The sequence below is a fragment of the Ptychodera flava genome, chromosome 14 (genome assembly GCF_041260155.1).
Source record: "Ptychodera flava strain L36383 chromosome 14, AS_Pfla_20210202, whole genome shotgun sequence".
Lineage (NCBI taxonomy): Eukaryota > Metazoa > Hemichordata > Enteropneusta > Ptychoderidae > Ptychodera > Ptychodera flava.
The window spans coordinates 41,765,878-41,793,497 of NC_091941.1; the positions used below are offsets into that span (position 1 = coordinate 41,765,878).

The 27,620-nt window shown below is 36.7% G+C and overlaps 1 protein-coding gene and 1 long non-coding RNA gene across 4 annotated transcripts in view; both read left to right on the forward strand.

Annotated features, from left to right (window-relative positions):
* Nucleotides 1-27,620, forward strand: part of LOC139150538 (centrosomal protein of 170 kDa protein B-like) — a 146,774-nt gene that overhangs the window by 81,808 nt on the left and 37,346 nt on the right. For 2 of the 3 annotated variants that reach the window (XM_070722970.1, XM_070722971.1), the window contains exon 12: nt 10,684-10,701. The exons of the other annotated variant lie outside the window; for it this stretch is intronic. In XM_070722970.1, the coding sequence (XP_070579071.1) occupies nt 10,684-10,701 (18 nt within the window). The remainder of the gene's footprint in view (nt 1-10,683; nt 10,702-27,620) is intronic. 3 annotated transcript variants of the gene reach the window in all.
* LOC139150536 (uncharacterized) lies at nt 2,223-3,123 on the forward strand. The gene is made up of 2 exons (XR_011556241.1): nt 2,223-2,416; nt 2,838-3,123. It is a non-coding gene; the product is annotated as an uncharacterized lncRNA (long non-coding RNA).

Consider the following 27,620-nt stretch of genomic DNA (forward strand, 5'->3'; position numbering starts at 1 on the left):
TATCGGGTAAGTTTTGGTCTTATATTATAAAAAATCTATGGAAGATACAGCATATTACATATGTCATTTTAAAGAGGAATAAAGTTCCATTCTAATGATACCCAACAAGGCAGGCTATGTTTAAAAAAGCTTAGCAGATGAATTACAAGTACTACCAGAAAAATGCACATGGGTATGCGCAAAATGGCGATTTTGCGGTACTCTTCAAAACACGACTGTAACAGTTATTGCATCCCTTTATTTTTCTGTTATAATTTTATTTTCGTATTCTAGGGATCCCAAGGCTTCTATAAATACAGGTTTGGTATCCTAGAGGTGCATGAAGACCCCTCTAGCCCACAGCCTAATATTTCTTGACTGTTGACATCGTGTCCTCCTTTAATAGGATCTAGTACCGTGCATTTCATGCATACGAATTGTGTTTTTGTACGTATTTACCCGTTTAACAAGAAAGGTGATGGAGAAAAGTTGAAAAAAAATGCAAATTACTCTCCTATAGTTTCTAATTGAAAATATGCAACCCACAATTACTCAACGCATTCTGCAGTTGACATTACTTGGTGAAAAATACCTTGTCTGGCGGCCGTTTTGAAAAATGGCTGCTATGGCAACGCTTCAGCAGATTTTCAGTGGCTCGGTATCTGAATTTATTCAACACATATTAAGATATCTGAGCCAAGTTTGGTGCTTTTATCAAAAAATGCACAATGCCACACCTCTAATATGTACAAACCCGAATACAACAGTGATGAACTGCAAACTGACTCAAGTGATCATGATTCAGACAAAGATACGGACTCGATTGAAGACAGCGATGGCGAGGAACTGACTTTGGTAGCTAATGATTTGGCGCATCTGCCATCGCTGTCATGGTGTTGCTGCGGTCGATTTGAAATCATGTTGACCGTGAAAGAATGTTGCTGTTGTCGAGAGATGGATGTCCTGGTAGAACGAATGGAGAAATTTAACTGCAAAACATAGTGTAAAGACGTTGCAACAAAATGTTTGGACCCTGTAGTCCTCAGTATTGCCTACATACAGTTTCACATCTACAATAATAATAATAATAATCTTTATTGCCAGTCGATAAAAGAATCGAGAGGAATGTGCCTTGGCGTTGCTAAAAAACACTTACACACACACACAAAAAAACTATCAACATATAAAAGGCATAGCACCACCACGTACAAATCTAAAATACAGATTTTTTAAAAGTTACTACAATCGCACAAAATTCATAAAAACTCAGAATGACAACATTAAAACAATATCTCAAATACGACAGTTTTTAACTGCTTTTGGAAAGAAGCTATGTAAAAACCGGTTAGTTCTACATTTAAAAGACCTGAAACGTTTCCCCGAGGGAAGCAGTTTGAAAAAGTGATGTGCCGGATGAGTTATGTCATTGATGATTTTCTTTGATCTGCGGAGAAGGCGAACAGAATAAAGTGACTCGACTGACGGTAGTTCACAACCAATAATTTTTGAAGCAGTCTTCACTATTCTTTCAAGACTATTCCTATCCTTCTGTGCTGCATTACCGTACCAGACAGTAATAGAAAATGTAAGAATACTCTCAATAGTTGCTCTGTAAAAACGAATAAGTACATCCTGACTTAACCCAAATTTCTTAAGCTGTCTTAAGAAAAATAGACGTTGTTGCGCTTTCACCACCATCGCATTTATGTGGGTGTCCCATCTCAATGTATTCGTAATTGTTGAGCCTAAAAAGGTAAAAAACTCCACCAATTCTACAAGTTGATCTTTAATTTCAAGTGAAACTATAGAGCCCGGATTTCTACGAAAGTCGATAATCATTTCTTTGGTTTTCTTGATATTTAGCTCAAGATTGTTATCTGAGCACCAGTCGACCAACCAGGCAACCTCAGAGCGATAGATGGTTTCATTGCCATTTATGATGAGCCCTATAGCTGTAGTGTCATCTGCAAATTTTAGAAACTTTACAGAATCATCATGGGAAACACAATCATTAGTAAACAAAGAGTACAACATCGGTGATAAGACACAGCCTTGAGGTGCACCGGTACTAAGAATAATGGAGTTTGAAATTTTGTCACCAAATTTAACACTCTGTGGTCTATTCAACAAAAAGTTGAGGAGCCAATGACACAAGGACATATTTAGATTGAATGCTTTGAGTTTCCAAACAGCTTCTTTGGAACGATCGTATTAAAAGCTGAGCTGTAGTCAATAAAAGGATTCGTGCGTATGTACCAGGGGATTCCAGATGTTGAAGAATAAAATGCAAACCAAGAGCAACAGCATCATCAACTGACCTATTTGCCCTATATGCAAATTGGAATGGATCTAGAAATGGACCAGTGACAGATTTAAGATATCTTAATACAAAACGTAAGCAGCGAAGTGGATTTGCTCCCGATGAACTGAATAACAGGTAAGCCCATAGCTAACTGGCAGACAAAATTGACGAGCACAGTATTTTTTACGGACTTCAACTGCTCGTTTTTTAGAAGGTTAGTGTTTAGCGGCTAGGTCAGGTATTTGTTATAGCCCTGTCGGTGCTCGGGACACTCCGCTTGCTTCGTGAATGTCAAACTCTGTCACACAGGGTCTACATGGCCGACCGAGCTGGCCGCAATTTGCCTTTATACTTCTGTAATTATTTCTTACTTCATATGGTAATATGGTTTGAATTGGTTTGTAGACATCCTAGACTTGTGCAAAGTACAGCTTTAGTTGTGTATGGACACATTCCACTGAGGACGTCTATGATTTATTGTCATATAATAATGTCATATCGTAACAGATGTAGAAACTACAGCTTGACTTTCCCTGTCTCTGTTTTTTCATTATAGGCAATCCCGTTGATGGCCTATCGTCAGTTCCTTTTGTGGTCCTATCGAGGGGAAAGGCTCAGAAAACACAACAGGCAAGTTATACCATCATGCGTCATGAAAATGATAAGAGGAAGATATCCAGAAGCAAGTGGCAGATATACAGGCTTCAAAGAAATACAAGAAGCTGTCAATTTTCAATGAAATGGCTTTCCTTTTTATTTACAATATTTACGTTTGTGAAAGAGAGTCATGTTGTGTACATATTCTTTGAAATCGTGATAAATAAATTTCTTTATTTTGCTTACACACCGAATGACACTTTGTTTTATTCAGTGAATTTCACACCTTTTCGAAGGCCAAATCGACACATGTTTTTTTACCAATTCTTTCCGTGAGGGTTTTGGAAGCTTGGCAATGTTTTTTGGAAGTACAGCCCGATCTGCGTCAACAGTCGATTTGACGGAGTCTAACTTTCTTTGTACAACTCTTTCAATCATCTGATACAGATCTGATAAGCAAAGCTTTTACTTTCAACACTGGTCGGGCCACCCTTTTAGCACTACCTTTATGGTACACACTTTTATATTTCAATTCACCCCTGCTTGCTGTATTACGTCAAGATTTCTTGACTACTACCTGCTTCCTGTTTACATTCATATTATTATCAAGAGCAGCCAATTGAACCCTCGCAACCATCTGTTTGTAATTAAACTCTGTGCGTCTTGGTACATATTTTGTCAACATGGAATGGTACACTTCGAGAGCTCCAGTGTGACAAATTCACTAAGTTGCGCTATGTCTTTCAGAAGACACTTGTCAAGCACAATTTCCTTCAATGCTAAGTAGGCGGGTGAATTTAGTTTGAGCCATTTCTTTTTTTTCTGTTGTTGGCGTGGTAAAGTGGCATGAGCACACTTATGAAATAATCGCAATCATACCAATCCATAATCCAATAACACTAGGTCAAAATTTGTAAGACAATAGTTGTAAACATAGACACAAAACAGCACAGAACAGACAGTAAATAGACAGTACACAAACAAAGTCAAATGATACACTCAGTGTGACACTTTTCGGACGACCTCAGTTTTCGGACATTTAGTGACATGCTGTTAGTTACACTCACTTCGCTCGGTATCGATAGCGTTTTAAAGGTCATGTGACCTCATATTAAGTCAGGTGACACTGTTGTCCCGCTTTCGATAGTTTTTTTGGTAGAAGCTATTGAGGGCACTACGAGCGGCGGTCACAAATTGTCGTCTGACACCGCGTCAGTGATACTATCAACATACTGGTACTGCCGTCAGGTCAAAGTAACTGAAATTTTGACAAAGGCCTGATTTATTATTGAATTTTGAATGTGGGGAGAATAATGATTTTGAAAATATTCTTTCCATTGTTCGCTACGATTGCATGTAGTTTTAACGAAAACTGCGCAGTTGTTTCGAGAAAAAAAAGTACATTTCAGGGCTCGAAATTAGTGGTAGTCCCGTGTCCACAGACTACCAACTTTTCCCTGGGACTACTAAAGTCCATGAAATGGTAGCCCACATGGACTACCAAAGCCTCGGACATGAAATTCAGTCAGTACTCGGCGTGCGACGCCCAGTCTTTCACTTTTGGATGAGCTAAATGTAGTCAAACTCAGCTGGACACAGTAAGGCCAGACCATGACTTTGTTTTGCCACAGTCCCTCCACACACCGGTTGGTAAATGTCTAATGTTTTACCGTGTGAAGTACCGGATTAGGAATTGTATGCGCATTATGGTTTGGCATCCGTATTTCATACCCATTTTCGTCGTGGTTTTCTTTCGAACATTTGTTACCCAGAACCACTGATATTTACTCTAATATGTGAAGCCTACGTCAACCATTTCAAAAAATGAACAATACATTAGGTTTTGGAGAAATCATAGGTTATTTGGTTTTGTTGTTTTTAATTGCAGTTACGGTAGCTAGCTCGCCAGCATTCTAAATGCGTGATCCAAGTCTAAATTGTGCCTGATAAGGGACGATTCAGAATTTACTTCCAGGGGGAGGGTGGAGGATTTTCTATTTTCTCGGTGATTTTTTCCATGGCCCCCCCCTAGTAAATTATAGAAAAAATCTATGGCCCCCCCCTCAATCTTTCCTGTTTTTTTTCCATGGCCCCCCCCCACTAATATATACATGCATGCTTATACATATAGACATATCCAGTCTAACAAGTTGCAAGAACTGTAGTGGACATTTAATCGATGATATAACAAATCATTTCAGGGTTATGTGACTATAAAAAGAATGATTTGCAGGGACTGCAAAGTGGCACACTTTTGGAAAGGGTAGCAATAAACATATCTGGTTGTAAATTTCTGAAGAAAAGTTAATTACTAAATATATATACTTTTTTCGTTATGTCTTACTGATACATATGATGCACACAAAGACAAGCAAAGATGTCAGTTAGATATGGTAAACAGAAAATCAGAGGAGCAGATAATTGGCAAAGTGATATATATCTTGAAGTTTAATGGTACATCTCATTTGCAGATATCCCGATATTTCTGGAAAGTGAGATGTACATGTACATGCACAAGTTCAGCATACATTTTCATTTGATGATGCTGAATATTTGCAGACTCACGGTGAAAGTTTTAAACATTAGGAATTAAAATTGGTGAAAGCCAACTTGTTTTTAATTTTCTCTTTTTTTCTAATTTGGTTGTCATAAAACCAAGTTGCTGCCACTGAAAGCAACAATGCTGAGGAATATTTTAGAACATTTCTTGAACAAAACACCTTATCCAAAACATGAATTCACATGTTATTCTGCTCATTCCATTCACAATCCAATGTTCATATTAAAATGCAGATAACCCTGTGTAAGTCAAAGTTCACATTTTGTCAGCAGTATTTTTCAAAATTGACAGAGCATTCATATTTCAAATTTTTTTTAACAAACTTTAATTTTAAAATAGTCATGATGCGCATGTTTTCAGATGACACGAAACAATACATGTTAATTTGTTTTTTTGCCTTTTCTGCCAGCCGCCACTGTGAAATCTTTGATTATACATATCAGAATGAATGGGACACAAAAGTATTAGCATCAATACACAATGTGTAAGCCTATTCACATTTCTCCTAGCCTCATACACACTGAGATCACTTCTTGGACTACAGCAAATTTCTTGTGTACACAATATTTCAACAATCCGACACCATAGCATTGGTGCAGTGCCACATGATCTTCTGGATGCACATACAGGATTATTGGAAAATCAACCCTTTTGTAAATTTTTCACCATATATTTTTGACAGTAATACATAATATTTTTATTTTCAACATTAAAACCTATTCGTTGAAAAACACCTTGAAGATGAGACGCCATAAATTTATTTTCAAAAAAGTTTATAGTAGATGTAAGCACTGTAAAAAGTTATGTAGAACATTTAAAAAATTTAGAAAGGGTAAAATTGAGGAGAATGAAACATAGAAAAAAGGAGCAGAAAAGAAGAGTAGCAGTAGCAGTAGTTTACTCAAAGGATGAAGTGGGTGTATATTTGGGGTAAATACCTCAATTTTTGTAGTAATGATAAAAATTAATTTAAGTCGAAAACTAGACAGTATTTTCTGAAATGTAATATTTCACTTGAAAGGAGAGTATTCATGTAGAAAAAAACAACTATTTTATTTGGCATTATCCATCCTCATTTTAAAATTGTAGGGGTTTAAAGACTGACACTCTAATAATTGATTAAAATCATGATCAGCAAAATTAAAATGCCTCTTATTCAAAATGCCTCTTATTAAAAATGTAAGAGCTTTATTGCCAAACAAAACCAATTGATAGTTGTTGTGTTATATAGCATTTAAAAAACATAATGTGAAATTTCAGAAAATTTGACCCAGCCGGAGTGGAGTTAAATTCGTTGGAAATTTTGAAATTGGGAGGCAAAAGAAGCCAAGAAATCAGGTGATTTGCATACATTTGCATAAATTAACACTTCTTTATCATGCAACTTTCAACTGCTTTACAAGCTACAAGGTAAACCCAACCTTAAAAAGACATTTGCTGTAATTTTTAGCATTTGTTCAATGTTCATCTCTGTGTATCAGCATTTGTTTGTTATTCTATCACTACATAGAACACCCAATGCTGCATTTAGCAACATACCAGTGTTAACATAAATGACCATTGTTATTGTTGATAAATGAATTCTAGTCTGGACTTGATCTGAGATCTCTTTTCAACAAAAACAACCCTGACTGTTCACTGTATGGTTTGTATTGACACGCTAAATACTGGACATTTCATAACGCTTCAGGGAGGAGAACAAGATACTGCAGTAGATGCATAAAACAAACCACTGTGAATATTACCGAATTTGGCAGCTAAAGGAGTTTAACTAAACATGTTGAGTTTATCTGTCACCAGGTAGCGTCTACGGTGCTCTTTTGTAGAGATCAGAAATTCTGGGCAAATATTGAATTGATGTTTTTTTTCCTTGGCCCCCCCTAAAAGATTTTGGTATTTTGTCTGGCCCCCCCTAAATTTTCTTGGGAAAAATGGGTGGCCCCCCCTGAAAATCCTCCACCCCCCCCTGGAAGTAAATTCTGAATCGTCCCTAAGTATAATATTAGTATTTGTTTTAGAGATTCACCTTTGACGTCAAAGTTTCAAGCGTATGCACAACAGAATGCTGCCTCTCAAACTACAGGTCAGATTGCTCAGATAAACCGGTGTGTACAAACACTATGTACTGTAGAGTTAACATATATTGCATGATATACATTTATCAACTAAATCTATTGATTTTTAGGGCTTTAAAGATATAAATATGACATTGATCTCAGTGAACTTAGAAAGCAACAGAAACAATTCTAGCAACTGAGTCCAAAATTTGAAAGCGATTAGAGAATGTGGTAGTTTATTTTGAATTTTGTGAATAACATATGGTATATTTTACTCTTACAGTATAGCATACTTTATCATATTTAAATAAATAGTACATGAGCAAAGTACTTAGGAACTTTAATGAACTGTAAAACCAAACCACTTCTTGACCATCGAAAAATGTAATATTGTCTATAATGCTGTGCTCCCTTTAATTAATCCCAAACAATGTAGAAATGACCTTTGAACATTCATGTTGCCTACAACCATACAAGTAATACACAGAGGATTGCCAATAGGTTAATACTTGAATCCAAGTTGATCTTGGTAGTAACAAACCATGTGCACACAGAAATATGTGTATTTCTAAATGCGTTTGTGCACCTTGGTTTGTTTGTAACCCCATCATGTGATCTGTTGGTCTAATTAGGCTGAAGAAACCTGTGTGTCCTTTTTGTTAGCTCCATTGTAAGTGACGTGGCGTTGTTAGTGGTTGTCTGTCATGGCATGTTGTACGTTATCCATTGTCTGTCATCCGTAGTCTGGCATTTGAAAACTTTTGCATTCCAGGCTTCTACTTTAAAAGCTCTGTCTAATTTCTTTAATAGTTGGTATACAGGTGAATTTGTTCAAATGAACATGTCAATGTCAAAAATATGCTAATGACGTAAAAAAAGAGAAAATCCAACAAATTGCTAAAACTCTGTAACCACAAGCCTGATTTGGTTGAAACTTGGTATGCAGATTCTTTATGGTGACTCTAGTTAGTTTTGTGTAAATTGTGGTAAAATTTTCATGGTTGTATTGTTAGGGCAATTTTTCCTGTATTTGGTCAAAAAATCTGTCTGAAAAAACTTATCGCATTGCCTTGAAACTTGGTATGAGTGATTCTAGGATAAGTCTCCATCAGATTTGTTCAAATTGTGGAGAAATTTTCATATGTGTATTTTTGGGGCAAGTTTTCCCATTTTCAGTCAAAAAATCATTTTCTTCCAAAGTTCTTGTTTGATTGCTTTGAAACTTGATACTCTTGATCCTAGGATTGTCTTCTGTCGGATTATTGAAGTTCGGATGAAATTTTCACACTTGTATTTTTGGGGCCGTTTTTTTCATTTTTGGTCATAAAATAATTTTCTCTGAATTATCTATTCTGATTGCCTTGAAACTTGGTATGCATGTACCTAGAGGCAACCTTTGTTGAGTGTCTTCCAATTGTGGTGAAATTTTCCTATTTTTTGGCAATTTTTTGCATTTTTGGTAAAAAAATAATTTTCTCTGAAATCTCCCATCAGATTGCTTTGATATTTGGTATGCATGTTCCCAGGGGTAAACATAAATAACATCTTGTTGAAATGAACAAGTAAACATTTGCTTTTCTTTTTGTGTATAATGTTCAGGAAAAGCAATTGTACTGATGTCCGTAGATCACTGACCAGCCTTAGCCATAAGGCTATGTTGCTTATAGTCTGTTGCTAAACCACGCTTCAAGCATGATGTTCAAGAAGTCTTTTTGCAATACTTCATCCGTAGCATGTAAAAGTTACTTTTAAAATGTGTTTTTCAAATATTTTCCACCAAAAGGACCACAGTCATGTTACGTTTTTGTAAACAAATTTTGTTTACGTTTTGGGACTTTGCTTAGTTTACATTCTGTGATTTCTGATGTTGTGAGTGCTGTAATCCTGCTTGCAAAATGTGTGTAGCCTTGTCTGCAGGTAAACCATGCTAGAAACATGATGCTTGAGAAGTCTTTTCGCAACATTTTGTCAATGGCATTCTCAATTTACTCTTAAAATGTGATTTTAGAATATTTCCACCAAAATGACCACAGTCATGTTATATGTTGTTGAAGATGAAAATCGTTTACGTTAGCTTTGATTACATTCTCTGATTTCTACAGTTGTGGTCACTGTCCTGATTGCAAATTGTGCAATATAGCCGAGTCCGCATTGAAACGGCCGTATGGCATTGTAGATGAACATTGTTAATAATCGGGGGAAGAGTATTTTGTTCACATTCTCTGATTTCTCCTTTTGTGGTTGCTGTAATCTTGCTGGCAAATGGTATGTGTTTATAGGCAGGCTGAGTCAGTAAAACTCACCAACTTTGGACAATTTCCTATTTTGGATCTCAGGTCTTTTTTTTGAAACCAACAATTACCTTCTTTATGAACACAAATGTCTTAAATAGTTATTCTCTACATAGACACAGTGGAGCTCTATTGGCTGCTAAGTCACTTGTTCTGGAGTGGAACCATTAAGTAGCACTCTGTACTTCCCTATTCATGATAAGCTATAGCCACATATTTGCATGGTTGCAAAGTATAGTGCTTAGAGTTTTAGCTTGCAATTGCTGTATGCTATTGAAAGACTCTATCCTTTGCTTTGATTACATGCAAAAGTCAGTATCAAATACAATTGCATATTTTTATGATTCAAAAAGTGCATTTTCTTACAATTTGAAGCCATACTTGTGTCTTTCTCATAATTAACATGCTTTTCCATATTCATATGCCACTGCATTATGTTTTCACACCGAGATACATCAACTTGGAAGAACATTCTTGGTTGCATTAGCTGTTCATATCCACTTCATCCTATCTTCTTCCTTTAACTGCGCATGACAAAAGTTTCATGATGATATGTGGGAGCCACAGCATCGTAGACTCTTTTTTCCTGCTAGTGTCTTTCTATCCCTTCCAAAGGTGCTTGCCAATCATGGCAGTGTTGGTTTGTCCTTAATGGTCAATATATTTGAACCATTTGGAAGTTTAACCATTATTAATGCACCATTCAGTATTTCAACCATGACTCTTGATGTTATCACAATATGCATACCATAACTCTAAAAGAACCTCCTAAAGTATAAATTATTTATGTAGAGCAAGTATCTGTTAAGATTGGTAGAAAAAGCACATAAGAAACATCACACCTTTTAGCTTCTAATTTTCTTCATTTCTTTTCATTCTCTGCAATGGCATATGAAGCTTCTGTTCTACTATGTGGTAAGTTTTCATCTTGTGTTTTTGAAATTTCTATCTACTTTGCTATTGTGTGTAATTGCCACTGATACACTGAAGTATGAGGCCCAAGTTGCTAGTCTTAATATATAAAGAACAACAAATCGTGAAAGATCATTACGTCAGACATACAATAACATAGTTGTTATAGGAAAAGTGAGAGAGTATGTGGAGGCATCTTCCCCATCCATTCTGCCCCTGCCCACTGCTGAGCTCCCATATGCGATCACTATATATGCCAACCTGAGTCTTAAGGACAATGCATGTTTGCATGTGTGTAGGTAGTTTGTTTGCCTATCTGTCCAAAGCAAAAATATCATAACCCCTAAACATGTCACCTGTGTATTTGGTCTGTATAGATGCATTTGGTTTGCAGATTTCATTCTAATGAAATGAATGAGCCACTTTCAAAAATGATCAAAAATCAAACCCAACCAGATATGAAATGAAAATAATTCCAGAGTTTGCAATGTATCAGTCTCTGCCCCAGTCTTCTTGTGACATTTTCTCTATACATTTGCAGTTTCATTTATGATAAGCTGACATGAATCTTCTGATTGTCTTTTAAGATGGAAATGTGCTGGTATGATCAACATCTAAGTAAAATTTGTCAAATTCAATATGATTATACCAGAAATAAAATCTAAAATTAACAATAACAAAGTGTATTAAAATGCTTGTTCAAATATGCAAATTACGAGTAATTTTACGTATAACTGCTTATTGTCTTCCTCCTGTTTTCCTCCATATCATCACACATAACAAGTTTCATCATCTTTGATCAAGTTATTCACGTTATATATCTGTTAATGTGAAAGTTGTGAAGTATTTTAGTAATCAGATGTTTGACATGAAGATGCTAAATGTTTTACACTTAATGGTGCATCTTTGTATAACATCAGTGAATGAAGCAAGCTTTGTCAGGCTTGTTCATGCAAGTTTCATCAACCTTGGTCAAATTCTTAAAGTTTTATATACCTAATTGCACGGTTTGTGCAGGGACTGTTCTAATTGTAAAAGGTCTCCAATCAGCAAAAAAAACCCACCATCTTGTGAAATTTGTCACTTTTCAAAGATATCATGTTAGCAATACCAAGCAGTACAAAAGTTACTAAGGCAACCTCAGTGAATTTTTAAAATATTTTACACATGTAACAAGAGCATTTTAGCACAGCACTTCATGCAGAATCACTGAGAGAAGGAGAGGATAAAGGATCAGTAGCAGCAACCGTTAATTACTTTTTCATCATTTTTTGTTCATGTCAATCCTAATATCTATTCCCCAAATGCTGAGTTTGTCAATGCATAACACATGCAAAATGTGCTGATATTGTTTACATTTGAACTCCAGTCCAGACCAAAATGCAACTGTCAACAATAACAATACAGTCTAGTTACATTGAGGCAAAGTTGACGGGTTGAATGCTGTGTATGAATATGGTTTTGGCAAGGGAATTAAGTAATTTTAGTTAATATTAAAAGCAAAATAATAAAAAATATTATCAAAAGTTACATTTGCTGTCCCTTTTAATACATACATTCTCAAAGAGAATCCATAAATATGATAGGGCATAGCTTGTAATGTATTGTGTACAGATTCTTACAGAAGTCTGGCATTAATTTAGTTTGACTGGAAAGGGAGTGAGAATGACATTAAAAAGGTCATTCATAATATTGTAAGGGCAAAATGTGATCTGTATTAAGTGTGTAAATGACAAAAAGTCAAGTACTACTCAATAAATTAAGATAATATTTGGCAAGGATCTCTGAATTGCATGCAGGGTGTTGATTTGTTAAATCGAAGTTGAGAGTTCATTCTGCAGTTGTAAGAAAATGTGGAGTCCCATTTTTATATATGATGTGTTTTGAGAGGTGAGTAAGGGACAGGTTTCATGGTGTAGGGGAGGGGGAGGGGGGTGATGTTACAATGCATGGTCCACTGAATTCACATCATGTGTAAAAGTGGTTCCATGTTTTAGTAGAATATTGTTTGTATTACATATGCATGAAACTCATAAAAAGTTTGAGTTGATGACTACATACAATAATATAGTATTCTTTTCTGTACCTCAACAATGTCGTTTGCTATCCCTGCCATCATGATTTTCATGTAATACAAAAGACTTGCAATGGATTATTAATTCTGGTAGAAATGTAATAAAGACAGTCGATGGGAAGAGGTGAAGGTCATGTTGTAATAGCTTGTCATGAGCAAACCATCTCTGATTTGAAACAAATAGTTTCCCATTGACAAAGACTATGTTATGGGAAAACTTGAGGACACTGTACCCTTTGATACATTGTAAAAAATGAATGTGTTGAATTTGATCTGACTTCTAAGGTAAATTGGTGTTACTTTGATTTAGCTATGCTCTGGAAGTTTGATGACTGTTACATATCATAATCACTTCATAGGCATATTTGATGAATTTGTATGACAAGGCCATATATCAGATTTTAATGTACTGCTGTACCGAATTTGATCAGACTTCTGAGGTTCATGTCTCAGGTCACTTAATGTTGCTTATGCTGAAAGTCTGATGAGCATGACGTATGCATAAAAAGCATATTTGCATATATAATGAAATGATGAATATAATGATGGAATTACGTCATTGGTAAAAAGTGACGAATGGTCTCTAAAGGAGACGTTTCTTTAGAAGTTGGAGGTTGATAGATGTGCATCGCCTGTGTAAAACTCTAGTCACAACAAATATCAATGGTGTGAATGAACTGAATTGATCTGAATTCAATGGTACATTGATTTGACTTAGATTTAGTCATGCTGGAAGTGTGATGAGTGTTGCATATCATAATTAACTTTGTTGCAGATGTATGACTTTATTTAATATGGCCAAATATTAAAGCTGAACTGTGACTGAATTTGAACAAGTACAACATTCATGAATTACTTGTGCATGATAAGAAGCATCAAGCTTGTGTTTTGTAGAAACAAAATTTAATAAACACTAAGTCTTGTATTTTGGTTATTTTTGCTTCTTCACCATATTTCTGATGTATTCCTTTTGGTACGAGATGTCCACTATGTCTTACTTCAATTTTTGTAATAATTTACACACACAGCTGATGTTTCTGGGCCACCATGAATTTCTCCATTAATATTCTTGCATTTAACATTGAATCCACAGTTTCCTTCAGATGCTTTGATTTTGATAGCAAGTATGTTTTTTGGCCATTTCAGCTTCTTTGACAAGCAGTTTGGAAGGCATGTAAATTGATACAATCGACCCTTTCATGTGAACTTCAGATATTTCTAATAATATGGTGCTATAGGCACTGTGAATAGTTCACATCTTTTAAAGCTATTGATGCCATGAAACAAGTCTTTCTGCATTAGTGATATTACTGACAGGAGTGACCCCATTTAAAATGATAGTATGAAGCCTATGTATTCAAATACTTCAAATTCAGTATAGGCTTCACTTTTCTCTGGTGTTATGAATATTAGGGAGATTAACTCCCCTTAACAGTGACCGGATGTTATAATTACATCTTTGTTGTGCAATTTCTGTATTTCAGTGTCAATAATGATCTGTTTTTTATCACTAAAGTGTATTGTCCTGGTAACCTAATAAATTGAATTTCACAACCTTCAAACATTTTCAATATTTTGGAGTCTGAAGTTATATTTTTCCTCTTATCCGAGTGGGATTTAATTGCACCTGTCTAAAATGGCTTGTCTAGCACCAATTTCAAGATTTTCAAAGAATTTAACTCCACTCTGACTGGGTCAAATTTTCTGAATTTTTACATTATGTTCTTTAAATGCTATATGAAAAACAACTATAATTTTGTTTGGCAATAAAGTTCTTACATTTTGAATAAGAGGCCTTTAATTTTGCTAATCATGATTTTAATCACAGTTTTTGAGTGTTAGTCTTTCAACCCTTGCCATTTTAGAATGAGGATAAATAATGCAAAATAAAACGGTCAATTTTTCTACATATACTGTTGTTTCAAGTGAAATATTACATTTTAGAAAATAGTATCAAGTTTTTGACTTAAATTAATTTTATCATTAATACCAAAATTGAGGTTTTTACCCCAAATATACACTCCCTTCATCCCTTGAGTAAACTATTGTTACCATACTAAACTTTAGATTGGGCTGATATATAGCATCTCAGAAGCTGTTTTCCAATTGGTTGGCTGAATCTTACTGTTATAAATGAATTATACATAATACACTCCCTAAGTCTTTCTCACTCACTCCGTAGTAACTTACAGTAGCTATTCCTCTCACTTCTACCGCTTGAGGGCGTCCTTCCATAGTACTATAAAAAGCCTGAACAGGCTACCAGGTGTCATTACCTTTCATCACGCTTGAACGGTAACATCACTACAAGTGTTACCTGTCGTTCCTTCACAATGTCCGACTCTAAATCATCGTCGAAGAAAGGCAAGAAGCCCGGTAAATCTCCTGCTCCTGTTACTCAGCCGGAAGAAAAACTGGACTCTTTGCTATTAGCCATAGGTTAGCATATATATGTTAATTAATTGGACATAATTTATGCAAAGAAATTAATTAAGAAATAAGACAAGTGAAGTTTGTTAGTATGGTTGTATATGAGTAAGACATGCTAGGTGAAATGGATGCACACTCTTTCTTTTATTCAAACAGACACTTTATTCTGCTATATGGCCATAGGCTAACACATAGGTGATAATTCAAACAGAGATAATTTATGCAAAGAAATTAATTAAGAAATGAGACAGGCGTAGTTTGTTAGAATGGGTGTATATGTGTAAGACATGCTAGGTGAAATGGATGCACACTCTTTCTTTCATTCAGGCAGACACTATATTCTGCTCTATGGCCATAGGTTGGCATATATATGTTAATTAATTGGAGATAATTTATGCAAAGAAATTAATTAAGAAATGAGAGCAGTAAAGTTTGTTAGTATGGATGTAGATGTGTAAGACATGCTAGGTGTAATGGATGCACACTCTTTCTTTCATTCCAGTAGGCAATGCATTGTGCTGTATGGCCATAGGTTGGCATATATATGTTAATTAATTGGAGATAATTTATGCAAAGAAATTAATTAAGAAATAAGACAAGTGTAGTTTGTTAGTATGGATGTATATGAGTAAGACATGCTAGGTGAAATGGATGCACACTCTTTCTTTCATTCATGCAGACACTATATTCTGCTGTACAGCCATAGGTTGGCATATATATGTTAATTAATTGGAGATAATTTATGCAAAGAAATTAATTAAGAAATGAGAGCAGTGTAGTTTGTTAGTATGGATGTACATGAGTAAGACATGCTAGGTGAAATGGATGCACACTCTTTCTTCTATTCAGGCAGACACTATATTCTGCTCTATGGCCATAGGTTAGCATATAGGTGATAATTAAAGCTGAGATAATTTATGCAAAGAAATTAATTAAGAAATGAGAGCAGTGAAGTTTGTTAGTATGGATGTATATGTGTAAGACATGCTAGGTGAAATGGATGCACACTCTTTCTTTGACTCCAGGAGACAATGCATTCTGGTCTATGGCCATAGGCTAGCATATAGATGATAATTAAAGCTGAGATAATTTATGCAAAGAAATTTATTAAGAAATGAGACAAGTGTAGTTTGTTAGTATGGATGTATATGTGTAGGACATGCTAGGTGTAATGGATGCACACTCTTTCTTTCATTCAGGCAGACACTATTTTCTGCTGTATGGCCATAGGTTAGCATATATATGTTAATTAATTGGAGATAATTTATGCAAAGAAATTAATTAAGAAATGAGAGCAGTAAAGTTTGTTAGTATGGATGTATATGTGTAAGACATGCTAGGTGAAATGGGTGCACACTCTTTCTTTCATTCCAGCAGACAATGCATTGTGCTGTATAGCCATAGGTTGGCATATATATGTTAATTAATTGGAGATAATTTATGCAAAGAAATTAATTAAGAAATGAGAGCAGTAAAGTTTGTTAGTATGGATGTATATGTGTAAGACATGCTAGGTGAAATGGGTGCACACTCTTTCTTTCATTCCAGCAGACAATGCATTGGCATATATATGTTAATTAATTGGAGATAATTTATGCAAAGAAATTAATTAAGAAATGAGAGCAGTAAAGTTTGTTAGTATGGATGTATATGTGTAAGACATGCTAGGTGAAATGGATGCACACTCTTTCTTTCATTCCAGTAGACAATGCATTGTGCTGTATGGCCATAGGTTGGCATATATATGTTAATTAATTGGAGATAATTTATGCAAAGAAATTTATTAAGAAATGAGAGCAGTAAAGTTTGTTAGTATGGATGTATATGAGTAAGACATGCTAGGTGAAATGGATGCACACTCTTTCTTCTATTCAGGCAGACACTATATTCTGCTCTATGGCCATAGGTTAGCATATAGGTGATAATTAAAGCTGAGATAATTTATGCAAAGAAATTAATTAAGAAATGAGACAAGTGAAGTTTGTTAGTATGGATGTATATGAGTAAGACATGCTAGGTGGAATGGATGCACACTCTTTCTTTTATTCAGGCAGACACTATATTCTGCTGTATTGCCATAGGTTAGCATATATGTGATAATTAAAGCTGAGATAATTTATGCAAAGAAATTAATTAAGAAATGAGAGCAGTGAAGTTTGTTAGTATGGATGTATATGAGTAAGACATGCTAGGTGTAATGGATGCACACTCTTTCTTTTATTCAGGCAGACACTATATTCTGCTCTATGGCCATAGGTTAGCATATAGGTGATAATTAAAGCTGAGATAATTTATGCAAAGAAATTAATTAAGAAATGAGAGCAGTGAAGTTTGTTAGTATGGATGTATATGAGTAAGACATGCTAGATGAAATGGATGCACACTCTTTCTTTGACTCCAGGAGACAATGCATTCCGGTGTATGGCCATAGGCTAGCATATAGGTGATAATTAAAACTGAGATAATTTATGCAAAGAAATTAATTAAGAAATGAGACAAGTATAGTTTGTTAGTATGGATGTATATGAGTAAGACATGCTAGGTGTAATGGACGCACACTCTTTCTTTCATTCAGGCAGACACTATATTCTGTTGTATGGCCAAAGGTTAGCATATATATGTTAATTAATTGGAGATAATTTATGCAAAGAAATTAATTAAGAAATGAGAGCAGTAAAGTTTGTTAGTATGGATGTATATGTGTTAGACATGCTAGGTGAAATGGATGCACACTCTTTCTTTCATTCCAGTAGGCAATGCATTGTGCTGTATAGCCATAGGTTGGCATATATTTATGTTAATTAATTGGAGATAATTTATGCAAAGAAATTAATTTAGAAATGAGAGCAGTGAAGTTTGTTAGTATGGATGTATATGTGTAAGACATGCTAGGTGAAATGGATGCACACTCTTTCTTTCATTCCAGCAGACAATGCATTGTGCTGTATAGCCATAGGTTGGCATATATATGTTAATTAATTGGAGATAATTTATGCAAAGAAATTAATTAAGAAATGAGAGCAGTAAAGTTTGTTAGTATGGATGTATATGTGTAAGACATGCTAGGTGAAATGGATGCACACTCTTTCTTTCATTCCAGTAGGCAATGCATTGTGCTGTATAGCCATAGGTTGGCATATATTTATGTTAATTAATTGGAGATAATTTATGCAAAGAAATTAATTTAGAAATGAGAGCAGTAAAGTTTGTTAGTATGGATGTATGTGAGTAAGACATGCTAGGTGAAATGGATGCACACTCTTTCTTTTATTCAGGCAGACACTATATTCTGCTCTATGGCCATAGGTTAGCATATAGGTGATAATTAAAGCTGAGATAATTTATGCAAAGAAATTAATTAAGAAATGAGAGCAGTGAAATTTGTTAGTATGGATGTATATGTGTAAGACATGCTAGGTGAAATGGATGCACACTCTTTCTTTCATTCAGGCAGACACTATATTCTGCTCTATGGCCATAGGTTGGCATATATATGTTAATTAATTGGAGATAATTTATGCAAAGAAATTAATTAAGAAATGAGAGCAGTGAAGTTTGTTAGTATGGATGTATATGAGTAAGACATGCTAGGTGAAATGGATGCACACTCTTTCTTTTATTCAGGCAGACACTATATTCTGCTCTATGGCCATAGGTTAGCATATAGGTGATAATTAAAGCTGAGATAATTTATGCAAAGAAATTAATTAAGAAATGAGACAAGTGTAATTTGTTAGAATGGGTGTATATGTGTCAGACATGCTAGATGAAATGGATGCACACTCTTTCTTTTATTCAAGCAGACCATGCAGACATTATATTCTGCTGTATTGCCATAGGCTAGCATATAGGTAATAATTAAAGGAGAGATAATTTATGCAAATAAATTAATTAAGAAATAAGACAAGTGTGGTTTGTTAATTTGGATGTATATGTGTAAGACATGCTAGGTGTAATGGGTGCACACTCTTTCTTTCATTGACACAGACACTATATTCTTGTGGCCATTGGCTATAGGTGATAATTTATGCAAAGAAATTAATTAAGAAATGAGACAAGTGTAGTTTGTTAGAATGGGTGTATATGTGTAAGACATGCTAGATGAAATGGATGCACACTCTTTCTTTTATTCAAGCAGACAATGCATTGTGCTTTATAGCTATAGGCTAGCATATAGATGCTAATTAGAATGGAGATAATTTATGCAAAGAAATTAATTAAGAAATGAGAGAAATGTGGTTTGTTAGTATGGATGTATATGTGTAAGAAATGCTAGGTGTAATGGGTGCACACTCTTTCTTTCATTCAAGCAGACAATGCAGTGTGCTTTATAGCCATAGGCTAGCATATAGATGCTAATTAGAATGAAGATAATTTATGCAAAGAAATTAATTAAGAAATAAGACAAGTGTAGTTTGTTAGTATGGTTGTATATGAGTAAGACATGGTAGGTGTAATGGGTGCACACTCTTTCTTTCATTCATGCAGACACTATATTCTTGTGGCCATTGGCTATAGGTGATAATTAAAACAGAGATAATTTATGCAAAGAAATTCATTAAGAAATGAGACAAGTGTAGTTTGTTAGTATGGATGTATATGAGTAAGACATGGTAGGTGTAATGGATGCACACTCTTTCTTTCATTCATGCAGACACTATATTATTGTGGCCATTGGCTATAGGTGATAATTAAAACAGAGATAATTTATGCAAAGAAATTAATTAAGAAATGAGACAAGTGAAGTTTGTTAGTATGGATGTATATGAGTAAGACATGCTAGGTGAAATGGATGCACACTCTTTCTTTTATTCAAGCAGACACTATATTCTGCTCTATGGCCATAGGTTAGCATATGGGTGATAATTAAAACAGAGATAATTTATGCAAAGAAATTAATTAAGAAATGAGACAAGTGTAGTTTGTTAGTATGGATGTATAAGTGTAAGACATGCTAGGTGTAATGGGTGCACACTGTTTCTTTCATTCCAGCAGACAATGAATTGTGCTTTATAGCCATAGGCTAGCTGGGATACCAGGTGCTAATTAGAATGGAGATAATTTATGCAAAGAAATTAATTAGTAAATGATGTGTTTGTGTTGATACATGTATAAAGAACCTTGTATGTTAGAATGATGTCCACTTGACTTCAAAATATAGGAGGAAAGTGGCTTGCAAGTTTTGGCTGCTAGCTTCCACACCATAGTTTTGGCTGCTAGGTTTTGGCTGCTAGCTTCAGCCGACTCAAGGATAGCACTCATAGCAATACACCGGCTGAAGCTAGTGCTACTTCGCTGTTAGGCGATAGAGAAAGTGCTCCGTCGTCTAGCTTGAGCTCAGGCTCAATTCGCCAGATTGCAACCCAAGTGGCGCAGATATTTGGTCAGCAAGGTATGTTTGCCACACCTTTGCCATTCTATCAGCCAGGTGATAGCGTTGCAGCCGGTTCAACCCACGTTGCTGTCGGTGGGCCGCCATCTTGTGCGTCTACGTGTCAAGCTCATCCTTCGGTCAGACCTGGCTCCAGCCGCAAGTTTCCTACAGTGGATGCTCCAGTTCCTCACAAACGTAGGCGTATTATTGAAATAGAGGCTGACAGTTCCGATAGTTTTGCTTCAGATGCCTCAGAAATTTCTGACGTGCCGTCTTCGCTGCCAATGACTATTACTACTGTGAACGAGCCTGACCGGGACGAATCCCCGTCTGTGTATGCTGACGTGCCTGACTATCATACAGGCGTTGCTGGTTGGAATATGACAACGGAAACAGCTGAGTGGTTTATGAAAAGGGCAGACCGTCCATTACCTCAAGCTGTTATCCAGCAGTTACAGCAGAAGTATTCTGTTTCTGACCAGTTTGAGCCATTTTTCAAGGCACAGGAGCTACCGTCATCGGTCCGCAACCTGATAAAGTCAAGTAAGTCTACTTACCGTAATCATGACCGTCCATATTACAAGGTTCACCAGGCTTTCAATTTGGCTGTGCGTCCTGTTCTCCAGGCCTTAGAAACCACCATTTCTCCAGATTTCAACCCCAGTCAACACGTACCATTAGTCCGTGAAGCTCTTAGTGATGGTATACACTTAATGACCACAGCTAGTTATTTGCTGGCAGAAGTTCGCCAAGCTAGGCTGAAACCACTCTTTAGAGATGAGTATAAGGAGTTGCTGCAGGATGCTAAGCCCTCCGCACAGGGGTTCTTTGGTGGGACTTTGGTTAAGGGCATCAACAATTCCAAGAAGTCCGTAAATGCCTTTCGTATCGTCTCCAAGAGCAGTTATAAGTCAGACAGACAGCCAGTTTCAAATACCAGCAGATCTGGTCGCTACTATACTGGGAGGCAGGGCTTTACAAGTAACCAGCGATCCGATACCCAGTCTTCCAATTACAGAGGAGGTAAGGGTTTTCAAAAAGGTGGGATTAAGTCAGCAAAGGGCAGAGGTGGTCACTCCGCTACCAAACAAGATAAGCAGTGACTTGGCGAATTCATCAATCCCAGTTGCAGGCAGACTACAGTATTTCACTCAGGCTTGGGACAATTACACTCAGAACACTTGGATCAGAAACGTCATTCGGGGGTACAAGCTACAGTTAATGTCAACTCCATTTCAGACTTACCAGCCTATCACCACACCTACCTCCAATGCCCAGCATTTAATCATCCAAAAAGAGATAGACTCACTTTTACAGAAGGGAACCATTGTACCAGTCAGACCACAGCAGGATCAGTTTGTTTCAAGAATATTCACAGTGCCCAAACCTTCAGGGGATTACAGAGTAATTATAGACTTAAAGGACCTGAACAAGTTTATCAAGAAGTTGTCTTTCAAAATGGAAAGCCATCCAGTCATCGAGCACCTCCTAGGTCAGGATTATTTCAGGACTTCAATCGATTTAACAGATGCCTACTTCATGATTCCTATCCATCCAGATCATCACAAGTACCTTTGTTTCCAGTGGATAGACCAGCGATACCAGTATGTGTGTCTCCCGGTGGGTCTAACATCCGCTCCAAGAATATTCACCAAGGTATTGAAAATTCCAATTGCACATGCACGCTCACAGGGCATTCTCTGCAGCAGTTTCATAGACGATATCTTCAACACAGCTCAGCACAGAGACAATTGTCAGACAGGCACAGACTTCCTGCTAAATCTCCTTCAGCGTCTTGGCTTCATTCCCAACAAGTCTCATCTCCGCCCATCTCAGAATTTGTTACATCTAGGCCGCACTTACAACACAGTGGAAATGACTGTTTCCCTACCTCAGGACAAGCTACAAAAAATCAAGGACTATGCAGGTCATCTCCTAGACAACAGGTTAGTGTCTCTTCGCCAATTAGCAAGAATGTTGGGACTAATAGAAAATGCAAGGGGTTCTATGGTCATCGCTGCATGCCATTACAGACATTTGCAACACCAGTTAATTCACAGTCTAGCTTCAAATTCATGGGAATTTCAGATAATCCTGTCAGCAGAATCAAGGTCAGATCTACTTTGGTGGATTCACCAGGCACCCCTCCACAACAGTCGTCGGCCTTTACATCCACTTCCTCCAGACTTGAAAATCCAGGCAGATGCCTCACTCCGTGGTTGGGAGGCAGTGTGCGGACACCAGTCAACACAGGGTCGATGGACTGTTCAGGAGAGGTCATTCCATATCAATGTACTAGAGATAAAGGCAGCATTCCTTGCCATTTAGTCATTTGCACAGGACAGATCGGACCTTTCCATAACATTGCACCTGGACAACACAGCAGCCGTGGCTTATCTAAATCATCAGGGCGGGGTGAAGTCACCAGATCTGTGTGCAGTAGCTCTTCAGGTATGGCAGTTTTGCGAGTCTCACAACATAACCCTCACAGTAGAGCATCTTCCAGGGGTTGCAAATTCCTTGGCGGATCATCAATCCAGAAACTTCAGCGATCAGCACGACCTTCAACTAGACCATCACATATTCCAGCAAATTTGCAGTGTTTTCCATACTCCAGAGATAGATTTATTTGCAAGTCGAAATACCGCTCAGCTACCCCTTTATGTGGCATGGAAACCAGATCCAAAAGCTTTTGCAGTAGACGCATTCACTATCACATGGACAGGGAGAGATTTGTACATGTTCCCTCCACATGTTCTGATATTGCGTTGTCTCAGGAAGATTCAACAAGACAAAGCAAGGACTTTGTTTGTTGCACCAGTGTGGAAAACCAAACCCCGGTATCCAGTACTGCTACAGTTAGCCTGCAGTTACCCAGTACTTCTACCAGAACACAGAGAATTGCTTCTGGATCCTCACACAGGGAATCAACCCAGGTTCAATATGACTCCACTAGCCGTTTGGAAGCTCTCCGCGCACATTACAGAGGTAAGGGACTTTCGCAACAAGCTACTGAAATCCTCATTAAGGCAATCTGCATCAGAACATCAAGGTTGTATGACAGCAGATGGCAGCGTTTTGCAAGCTGATGTAACCAACGGAATACCAATCCCATTTCGTGCTCTGTAACACAGGTAGTGGAATTCATTACGTACTTATTTGATTCTCATCATCTCGCATATAGTACTCTAAATGGTTACAGGTCTGCCATTTCTTCCGCCCATGAACATGTTGATAATGAGCCCATTGGATCTCATCCTCTTGTTACAACTTTATTCAGAGGGTTTTTTCGCATGCGGCCCCCTTTGTCTAGTTATCCAGCTATTTGGAGTGTTTCTACAGTTTAGAACTATTTGAAGACTCTTCACCCAGCACAAGGTCTCAGCTTGAAGCAACTTACATTGAAAACTTGTATGTTGGTCGCTTTAACTTCTTCAGATAGAGGACAAACTCTGAGTTATTTGGACCTCAGATTCTGTGATATTTCAGATAAAGAGTGTATTTTTATTATTCCTAATTTGACGAAGACATCGTCTGTTACCAGGCCTTCACGAGTGGTGAAATGTCCAAGTTTCGGTGACAAGTCTTTGGATGTCAGACATTATGTTATGATGTATATAAAGAGAACTACTAAGTTCAGAGATTATGCTGTTTCTACGGGGAGTACCCGGCCTTCCAAGTTGTTCATTTCCTTTGTTCAACTATATAGGGAAGTTACTTCCCAGACTATTGCTAGATGGATTAAGACTACATTGGCCAATGCAGGCATTGACACAAGTAAGTTTACTGCTCATAGTACCAGGGGAGCAGCAACGTCAGCAGCATTGCGACAGGGAGCATCTACTGTCCAGATACTTCAGCTTGGTGACTGGTCCTCAGAATCTACTTTTACAAGATTCTATCGGCGTTACACTGAGAACTCAGAAATTGGACGCCTCATCCTCAGAGCTGCACAAAATCCTGACAGTTCTACTCACCGCTAGGCATCCAGCTACTCAATCAGCTACTGTAAGTTACTACGGAGTGAGTGAGAAAGACTTAGAAAATTTGCCTACCTTAGGATGTCAAATTATAAGTCTTTGAGGGAACGTAGTTGTAATTTACCACGTTCTTCCCTCCCACCCAGCCCGATGCCATCTGGTGAGTTGACTTTATTATTCTGATTTTGTGGCTTGTTTTTACATGCTGTTGTTTCTCCTAGGTTCCACTGGTCCCTGCCTTTGTGCTGTTAGAGATTTTGGTTTTCATACCACAATTTTTTGCACTTTGTTGCATAAATTCCGCACTTTATTGTGCAATATTTAGCTTAATTGCTTAATTGGGTCAGCTTTATTGCTTATGACCTGGGCACCAGCTTTGGTGATGTGGAACCTACACAAGCAGCTCTGAAAGGTAATGACATCTGGTAGCCTGTTCAGGCTTTTTATAGTACTATGGAAGGACGCCCTCAAGCGGTAGAAGTGAGAGGAATAGCTACTGTAAGTTACTACTACATTCCCTCAAAGACTTATAATTTGACGTCCTAAGGTAGGCAAATTTTCTAAGTTTCTGTGAATAGTGACAAATGACCAAACAGATATAACCTTCCGAGCAGCTGCATATCAGTAGTATAGATTCTTTGCTTTTTGAAAATACATAGTATGAGGGGGGGGGGGGGGGGAGGGGGGGTTTCCTTGTCATCTTTGATGAGAAATATTCCTTTGAAAATAAACTGTGTTGGCAACATGCAGCTCCACCTTGGTACCTATGTAGCGCGTAACTGCTGATATTGCCGATTAAGGTCAGTATGTATCATAGCTCAATCATGTTGGTTTATTTCCCAACAACCTTGACCCAAAAATGCATAGGCATCTGTTCATTACTTTACTAGTCTGGAAATATCTGCATGTATATATCTGCATCTCTGCATCTGTTCATTACTTTACTAGTCTGGAAATATCTGCATGTATATATCTGCATCTCTGCATGTCTGTACCTGTAGCTTATCAGAGTTGTCAAGAGGGTTCAAATTTTCCACATTTATGTGGGCATCTCCACTTTAATAGCGATATTTTCAACCATTTATAAACAGAGTTCCTGTCACAATTTTCATATTCCTCATCTGTCAATCATTTTCTGTCACCAATGGCTTCTGTCAATGCCCGTTGCATAGGGTCCGACACTGCACATGCAAAAGTCTGCGTAGATTCTTGCTGCATGGGTGCTAATTATCCAAACATACCTTTAAAATCGCTTGAATACTGATAATTTCCACTGGTAGCAGTCAGCAGTGGAAGTTCTGTGAATACACTTCTGTCTTGTGCGTTCCCAACTCAGTTTGCTATTGTCGTGTCAGGTTCTGTACTGTCTGCTTCTTGCATGACAATCCCAATTCTGGTGATCTGTCTCTTGGTCTAGGGGCAAAGACTTTTCTGCAGTGCTTTTTAGCTCCGCTGTCAGCAACGCGGAGCTTATCAAATAGGTTGATTTTCCTCCTCCGTCGTCGTCCGTCGTCATCCGTCAACAATTGCCTTCTCCTCTGAAACCGCAAGTCCAATTGCTTTGAAATTTTATATGCAGTTCACTTAGGGCAACCTCACTTCAGTTTGTTCAAATCATGGTGAAATTTGCATATTTGTATTTTTGGGGCATTTTTTGGTGTTTTTGGTAAAAAAATCTTCTTCTCTGAAACCGCTTGTCCGATTGCTTTGAAATTTGATATGCAGTTTACTTAGGGTGACTTTAGTCAGATTTGTTGAAATCATGGTGAAATTTGCATATTTGTATTTTTAAGGCAATTTTTGTCATATTTGGTAAAAAAATCTTAAAAATCTTCTTCTTCAAAATGCCTGTCAGATAGCTTTTATATTTGGTACATAGGTCCCCAGGGATGATCTATTTCAGATTTGTTCAAATTGTGCAGAAAATGCAAATTTGCATTTTTAAGGCAATTTTTGCCATTTTTGGTCAAAAAATGTATTTCTCAAAATGAACTGGTCTGATAGTTTTGAAATTTGGTATACAGGTTTCTATAGATCAACTAAGTAATATATATTGAATTTCTGATGAAATCTGTAATTTTGTATTTTTGGGGCAATTTTTGCCATTTTTGGTCAAAAAATGTGTATTTACAAAACTACTCATCTGATAGGTTTGAAATTTGGTTAGCAGGTTCCTACAGATGAACTATAAAATGATATGTATTGAAATTATGATGAAATCTGCAATTTTGTATTTTTTGGGCAATTTTTTCCACTTTTGGTCAAAAAATGTATATTTCCACAATAGGTTCCTACAGATCACCTTAATGATGTTTATTGAAATTATGATGAAATCTGCAATTTTTTTAATTTTGGGGCAATTTTTGCCATTTTTGGTCAAAAAATGTGTTTCTCAAAAAGTACTGGTCTTATAGCTTTGAAATTTGGTATACAGGTTTCTATAGATGAACTAAATGATATTATGATGAAATCTGCAATTTTGAATTTTTGGGCAATTTTTTCCATTATTTTGAAATTGGTATACAGGTTTCTATAGATGAACTAAATTTGATCTTTTGAAATTATGTTGAAATCTGCAATTTTTATTTTTTGGGGCAATTGTTGCCATTTTTGGTCAGAAAATGTTATTCTCAAAAAACTACTCATCAGATAGCTTTGGTTGACATGTTCTTCGGGATGATCCGATGTGATATATTCAAAGTATGATGAAATCTTCAATTGTGTATTTTTGCAGCTAGCTAGCTAGCCACTTTTCTGGCCACTGCATTGAGCTATCAAAGATTTCCACCTTCTTCATCAACATGTGTCAAAAATAGTTATTCTCTACATAAACACAGCGGAGCTATATCGGCCGCTAGGTTGCTTGTCTTCACAAAAGTCAACATGTCAGATCTTTGACTTCTACTTGCCAAATCTGTTTTGGTGTTATTACTGTTTCTTTGTTCAGATTTATGGGTCGCGGTAGCATTGAGACTGAAATCTGAGCCACATTTGTTCGACATCCTCTGAGACATTACCTGTGATGTTACTCAAAGAAATGGTCACTTTTTTCAGGCAAATCCCA